Here is a 7,869-nt window from a genome sequence, read left to right as displayed (position 1 = left end):
CGCAACAACTGCTTTTCTTTTTTAGCGAAGGAACAAGACGATAAAAAAATACGTTGAAGGTGAAAACTGTAAGGGGCGTAGGGACAGAAGGAGGTTTGAGGTAAATCTTTGTTTCTTTTCTTCTTCTTCTTCTACAAACTTGCTAAGAATCCTAGCCTAGGTAGTTTGCTATGGGGGTAGAAATCTGATTGTTAGAGATTGAAAAATATATAGAATTAGTTGAATAAGATAGATAAATACATGAATTTAGTAGTTTATTTTTCCAATTGAATTACTCTTGACTTGAATTTATATGGTTCATCAAACTGGTAGGCAACCAATAGGCCCCGAAGGGGTTGGGTATTCTGAATATTAGCATGAAATAGCCTAAATAAAGGAGTTAACACGAAATTGTTATGAATGTGATTATAGATTGACCAAAGGAATTCGTACGGATTAATCGAGTGGCAAGATTGATAATTCAACAGTAGTACAGTGAGTAGTAATCTTACCACAATTGATGTTTTATGATTTGCATTATTTTTACATGGTTTATAAAGTAAATATGTTACTGAAGGGACAAGTCTTTTACTCAATATAATACTGAAAAGATTATTTGAGACAATCTCATTCTTACATACTATTATTGAAAAGGTTTTACACTCATTTGAGAAATAGTATTTTGACATGTGATTGTTAAACTTTGAAATGATATGATTTGAGAAGATTTAAATGCTCTGTTGATTTTGAAATGCTTCTACTGATTACAAGAAAAATATAATGGAATCAGACCTTGATGAATCTAGTTGCTAACGACGGGATTGTTAGACCTGGCGCACCTTGTAATTACCGATTACTGATAAATTCCTTGCTAGTGAGAAGGTAGAACTAGTATACCGTTACCAATAACGCCGAGTAAGGATCTTCGATATGAATATTTAACTCCTTTATGAGGAGTTCACTGTTATAGGTTGCTTCATAAAGAAAAGCCACATTGATTACTGTTAGGTTTTATTTGTCCTAAATTTCTTACCATAAATAGGTTTTCCTTTTAGGAAAAGGTTTTGGATTGACTAATCCTTTTCTTGTAGGAAAAGGTTTAGGACTCTATAAATAGAGGAATGTTCCTTCTAACTTAATCAGCATTCACAATGTAGTCTTAAGGGTTTTGAGAGTTTTGGTTAGGGGGAGAATTTATGGGTCACAAGCTTGATACGTTATCACTTGTGTGAACCTCCCATGCATTCCGAGTGAATTGGTTGAGGTTGTTTCTCTCTGTATTTTGTACTCTCATATTTATAGTGGATTACTCATCTCCTTTGTGGACGTAGGTCGATTGACCGAACCACGTTAAATCTTTGTGTCTTTTGGTATATTTCTCGTTGTCTTCTTACTCGTAGTCTTTCGAGGTTTGCATTGCTAGCTTCCGCGTTTACACCAGCTTATTTCCGGTCCTAACAATTACATGATTCATCCTTGGAAACCTCCCAGCTATAAGATTTGGTATATAAATATTTTTCTGAGTTTGCTATTAAGTATTTACATTGATTTTGCTTATATGAGGCACATAAGATGGATATTATTATGATTTCTGAAAAAGCATTAGTTCACCATTTGATTATCATACTAGCACATTTTCTAACTTGTCCCTCATTAAAATGGTTGTGTTTAAGTGTTATTACTCACTGAGCTATCATCTCACTCCTCGCTAATTGTTTTTACAGAGAACTCAGGTGGTATTGAGGAGGATTTCATTAACTAGAAAGTGTGATTTGTTAGCATCTGGTGAGTCCCTGCTTCGCGTGGCAAGAGAACAATTGATTCGCTAGGTTTATTAAGTTCTTTAAAACTCTTAGAGTCGCTCTATTTCTCAGTTTTATTTAAAGTCAGGATATTCCTTTGAATTGTAGTCAAGTGACTAGTTTGAAACTCTTTTTCACATTTGGAGATGAATTGGTTTTATTGTGTGACAATTAGATCATTGATGGATTGTATGTTGTGGTTTTATAGTTGTTATTATTTATGTTGTGAATTTCTGAGACGGGGAAATTTCAGGCATAAAACAAAGGAAACTCTGCTCGATTTTCTAAAGAATTCAGGTAAGGCTGGCCTTGAGATTCTTCCCCTTAGCGCCGGTCATGATCCCTAAATGGGGTCGTGACAATGATGATGACGTAGAAGTAAATAGTTTCGGCAATGTTGAAGGAAAATAATTACGACCGGTGAAATGTGTCGAATGAAAATGATTCCAGCGAGTGAAATATGTCAAAGAAAAATGATTTCGTCAAGTGAAACACGCCGAAGGGAAATGGTTTCGGCAATTACATAGACCATGCGTGTCACCCACAAATTTCGATTTGAGATTCAATGAATGTGTATCATAGGACAAACATGCATTCACTCTACTCAACATTGCAATCATTGCATTGCACTTCATTGAGTATGGTTTCTGATTCTATATTGTTAAGGCCTTAGATTGTCAAATATTGTGATAATGTATAATCGTGTTGAGATGATGGAAATACTCTTTTGTGCTTTGTGTTGTGGAGTGGAAGTTGTTGGTAAACTTTGATTGATGTCTGAATACTTAATTTTGATTGGAAATTAGTTATTTCAGGATTAATTATTCTGTGGTTAATTATCCTAGGAGAACTTATCCCACCATGTATATGAGCTAACTTATTCCATCATTATGGTATAAATGGTGGGATAAGTTATCCCAAACATGTCAACCAAACAAAACACCAAATTTTTAACCCTAGATTATTTTTTTAATCCCAGGACTATATAGTCTTATCCTTCACACCAAACAACCCCTTAGGGTATTGTTGTTGAAGTGTGTTCTACTTGAAAATATGAATTGTTAGATTGAGTTGATTTCTATGCAGGTTGTAATTGTGATGGTTCAGTTGAGATGAAATGATTTCTCGTTTTCTAGCTATTTTTACGTTGTTTTAGTGGGTTACTTTTTGAAAATCGTGTTGTTGATACTCACTTCTTACTTTTACTCTTGTGTAGGTTTCAAACTCGATTCCGTGTAATTACTCTTCTTCTATCTTATCTTCTCTCTTTCCCTCTCTCTCTTTTTTTTTTTTTTAAATTTCCGGATATGAAATTTCTAGGGGTTATTTGACATTCTAAACAAACCTTAGATACGGATATTAAATTATTCCATTATGGAAAAATGAAATTTTCATATTAAATGATTTATAATTATAAAAATATAACATTTTCATTTTGAAACAAATTTAAAGGGGGAGTTGCAAGCTATTCCTCCAAGATTTGTAAATGTATACGTAAATTGTTTCCTTTTTAGGCTAAACTATCTTGGTTTGACCCATTTTGGCTTTAAACTATTAACCAAAGGGGAGAAGATTTTATATATAATCCGTGCGATTCACGCGGTATGTAATCATAACAAGTAACTACAATTTGATTGAAAAACGGACAAAAAAATTAATCATATTTCTGTCTTTTTTCATAAAACGAAATAAACGTAAGGCTCTATACAAATTGTTATTACAAATTGTTTTATATTAATATATTGTATTGTATCAGATTTTTTTAATCGTATCGTTTTCAGTCGTTGTTAAGTGTCACACATCAACGATTGGAATAATAAAACCTACAACAAAAATAAGATTATTAAATAATAAATAAAGAGAAACCGAGAAGAAAATGTTAAGGCAACGATGCAATCACACCAGATTGATCGTTACACAAAATAAGACTATTTGTCATTAGCTAATGATGGATGTACACTATACAATACAATAAAATTTAAGCATGATAATTAAACCAACACAATACAAGAAACAACCATCCAAACAAGGTGTTATAATGTTACTTCGAAATGTGAAAACATTAATAAGCTTAAAACAGAAACTTTAATTAGCAAGCATTTGATGAAAGAATTAACAAAAACAAACATACTTGTTGTTATTTTGAAATATTAAGCTCAATAGGGAAACTTTAGAAAACAAGCATTTGATGAAATTTTCTGGAGTTTGATGGGCTAATGAGTTGGGTGCACCAACTCTTTCTACAATGTTGAACAAGTTTTGCCCCATAAACTGACCTTCATGCTTAATCAAAACCTAATCTGCCAACCATTAAACAACCCTCTCTCTCTTCTTCTTTTCCTATATAACTAAAGCCTCAACTCTCTAATTTTTCACAAAACAGAGTTTAAGTCAAAATTAATTAGTCTTCAACATGAGCTCTTTGTTATTCTATGCCTTTTTGCTTCTCTTTGCTAATGTTGCCTCTTTAGCAAAAGCCAAAGTTCATTACCATGACTTTGTTGTATGTTATTCAAGTGTCTCTACGTTTTCGCTAATATTTAAAACTTGGATCTATAGTCTGATCTCTTTTTTTTTTGGAAGTACAGATTCAAGCAACGCCCGTGAAGAGGCTGTGCAATACGCATAGTACTATAACTGTGAATGGGCAATTTCCTGGACCAACTTTGGAAGTGAACAATGGAGATACACTAGTGGTCAAGGTTGTCAATAGAGCTCAATATAATGTCACCATTCATTGGTAAGTTCATGCATGCACAACTCAAATATACTTAATGTTGAACATGATGTGATGGTATTTTCGTATTGTTTCTGATATACTTTATGTTGTTTAAAGGCATGGGGTGAGGCAAATGAGAACGGCATGGGCAGATGGACCAGAATTCATCACTCAGTGTCCGATTAGACCAGGAGGGAGTTACACTTATAGGTTTACTATTCAAGGACAAGAAGGGACACTTTGGTGGCACGCCCATAGCTCGTGGCTCAGGGCCACTGTCTATGGAGCCTTAGTTATCCACCCAAAAGAAGGAACTACCTATCCATTCCCTAAGCCCAAGAGACAAACACCAATTCTACTTGGTATTGATTCCTTCTTTCACTACTAGACTAACATTCAACTCGATTTTTGCACATCTTTTGTTTATTTTAGAAGCCTTTTTGAATAGTACTTAATTTGGGCATGTTGTTTAGGTGAGTGGTGGGATGCAAACCCCATTGATGTTATTAGACAAGCCACACGAACGGGAGCAGCACCTAATTCATCAGATGCTTACACCATCAATGGTCAACCGGGTGATCTTTACAAGTGTTCTAATCAAGGTAACTTTCAATCGACAATGCATTAAAAATGTGACTGATTATAATAGATGTAAAAATAGTTTCCGATGCATATAAACTAAAATCCTTAATGCAGATACTACCATAGTCCATGTGGACTCAGGTGAGACAAACCTCCTTCGAGTCATCAACTCTGGACTCAACCAACAACTTTTCTTCACAGTGGCAAACCATAAGTTGACTGTTGTTGGAGCAGATGCATCTTATGTTAAACCATTCACGACATCAGTCCTTATGCTAGGACCAGGCGAGACTACTGATGTCCTCATAACTGCTAATCAACCGCCAGCCAGATACTACATGGCTGCACGTGCCTACGCAAGTGCACAAGGAGCACCCTTTGACAACACCACAACCACAGCCATCTTAGAGTACAAGGCTGCTCCTTGCCCTGCTAAGGGTGTCAACATAAACCCCGCTTTCCCATCTCTACCAGCATTTAATGACACAGCCACCGCCACTGCCTTCACCAGTAGCTTCAGGAGTGCAAGCAAAGTCGAAGTTCCCACTGAAATCGATGAAAATCTATTCTTCACAGTTGGATTGGGACTCAACAATTGCCCTGCAGGGGCCAGTTCCAGCAGCTGTCAAGGTCCAAATGGAACGCGAATCACTGCCAGTATGAACAATGTGTCATTTGTGTTACCATCCAATTTCTCCTTACTGCAGGCACATCACCAGGGAATACCTGGAGTTTTCTCAACAGATTTCCCATCAAGCCCACCCGTTAAATTTGATTATACTGGTAATGTTAGCAGGTCACTCTGGCAACCTATTTCCGCGACTAAAGTATACAAGTTAAAATATGGCGCGAGAGTACAGATTGTGTTACAGGGGACTAGTATCGTCACAGCTGAAAACCACCCAATTCATCTTCACGGATACGATTTCTACATTCTTGCTGAGGGATTTGGAAACTTCAATCCACAAACAGATACTTCTAAATTTAACCTTGTTGATCCACCTCTTCGTAATACTGCAAGTGTACCAGTCAATGGATGGTCCGTCATAAGATTTGTAGCTGATAATCCAGGTAAGAAGATAGAAAATAAGTACTCGCTCTGTCCCAGATTATATGATTCACTTTTCTTTGTGTCAAATCAAACTAATTCTTATAAAATGAGACAGAGTACTTGATTTTTTTTCCCTATAACATGTTCAAATTTTTGGACTACAACATTTTTTGTTATGACAAACAGGAATTTGGATAATGCACTGTCACTTGGATGTGCACATTACTTGGGGTTTGGCGATGGCATTTCTTGTGGAAAATGGAGTTACTGAATTAGAAGCAATAGAGGAGCCTCCAGTTGACCTTCCTGTTTGTTAACACATGCTATCCACAACACTACAGAAATCATTTTGAATATTTTAGTTTATATCAATTATATTGTCTTTTTTTTTTTTTTTTGCTTAGTTTCTTAATTTTTGATTGAGTTAAGACTATTTTAAAATTGAACCCAAGATGTTGCAGATATATATGTTGTATTCTTTCAAGTCCAACAATTAATTGAGATGATTTGATTTCTGAATAAATTTTCATTTTCTCTAATAATCTACTACAATTTTCTACTAAATCAAGAAGTTGGCATGCTTCAGTAAAATAAGCGCTAGCTCTAAAATCCTAATATTAGTATGAATCATTTTAAACTGTAAGATTTGCTATGCGTGATTGGCATTTAACTATATACTTATTATTATGTTGAAAGTTGAAACCAAATACTATTAGTATTAATCAATTAATAACATAACATGCACCACTTAGTTTCTTTTTTGTTTTCCACCCGATGTCCGGAGTCACATTAGAGTTCCGACTAAATCTGAATTGCGCTCTGCAGGGCCCATTTGGGGGTGACACTCCCAACAAAATTTTCTCCATATCCAGGACTTGAACTCGTGACTTCTGATTAAGGGTGAATCACTCCCTCCAGTGCACCATAACCCAGGTTGATAATATTACGGTGCTTTAGTATTGGACTACAATTACGATCCTTTGACTAAGGGTCAGTTTCAAATATGTACCATTAAAGAATTAGTTTACAATAAATATAGTACGTCATATTTTATTTACAGAAAAAAAAGTTTTTCACAAATCTCATTGTGTTAAGAGCTAATTACATCATATCCCTACTCTTTTCAAATTACAAAAATACCTTAAATTTGGTAAAATCTAGATACATCCTAAAAGGTCCCGATACATTTCCTGGTTGTGGGTACATCCCTCAATGTCCCGATACATCACGATATTCCGATACATGGCGTCAACTGATGTATTTGGCCGATACATCGCGTAAAATGATGTATCTCAGAATAGGAGCGTAAAGATTTTTGTAATTTTTTTAAATGTTAGACTATTTTAGAGAATATAGTAAAATTAATTGTGCATTTAGGTAATTTTTCTAAAAAAGTAGCCTAAAGGAACAAGAAGTATACATTGACGGTATAATATAGACTATAGCTTACTCATACATTAGCGATACATGACTAGTACTATACATTCTGATACCATCAAAAAGTTGAATAGAGATTAATCGTACATGGAGTATACATTAACTATTCAATCTTGATTAACTCAAAATCACCTCTAAATAGTCCCAAAATTTTAGATATGAAACCTTCTTAATGTTTCAAATCTTTTAACATATAATTTGACATTTGCGGTATGTCAAATTTTATTCATTTACTTTTTGAAAAAAAAAAAGAGAGGAAGAAGCCCCCGTACCAACGAATAAGAAAAAGAAGCAGAAGA

The 7,869-nt window shown here is 34.8% G+C and overlaps 1 protein-coding gene across 1 annotated transcript; it reads left to right on the top strand.

Annotated features, from left to right (window-relative positions):
• Positions 1–4,007: 4,007 nt before the first annotated feature.
• LOC107021753 (laccase-5-like) lies at positions 4,008–6,656 on the top strand. The gene is made up of 6 exons (XM_015222462.2): positions 4,008–4,284; positions 4,370–4,521; positions 4,618–4,862; positions 4,974–5,102; positions 5,197–6,153; positions 6,320–6,656. Exons 1-6 carry the CDS (start codon positions 4,195–4,197, stop codon positions 6,448–6,450), a joined length of 1,704 nt encoding a protein of 567 aa, XP_015077948.1. The 5' UTR covers positions 4,008–4,194; the 3' UTR covers positions 6,451–6,656.
• The last annotated feature ends 1,213 nt before the right edge of the window (positions 6,657–7,869 follow it).

The sequence above is a fragment of the Solanum pennellii genome, chromosome 6 (genome assembly GCF_001406875.1).
Source record: "Solanum pennellii chromosome 6, SPENNV200".
Taxonomy (NCBI): Eukaryota; Viridiplantae; Streptophyta; class Magnoliopsida; order Solanales; family Solanaceae; genus Solanum; species Solanum pennellii.
Note: the sequence above shows the minus strand (reverse complement) of the source record. Positions and strands in the feature narration are given on the sequence as shown.

Coding starts and splice junctions, on each gene's coding strand:
- LOC107021753 (XM_015222462.2), top strand. CDS start 4,195: ATGAGCTCTTTGTTATTCTATGCCTTTTTGCTTCTCTTTGCTAATGTT. Junction 5,103..5,196: donor TTACAAGTGTTCTAATCAAG/GTAACTTTCAAT, acceptor TCCTTAATGCAG/ATACTACCATAGTCCATGTG. Junction 6,154..6,319: donor ATTTGTAGCTGATAATCCAG/GTAAGAAGATAG, acceptor TATGACAAACAG/GAATTTGGATAATGCACTGT.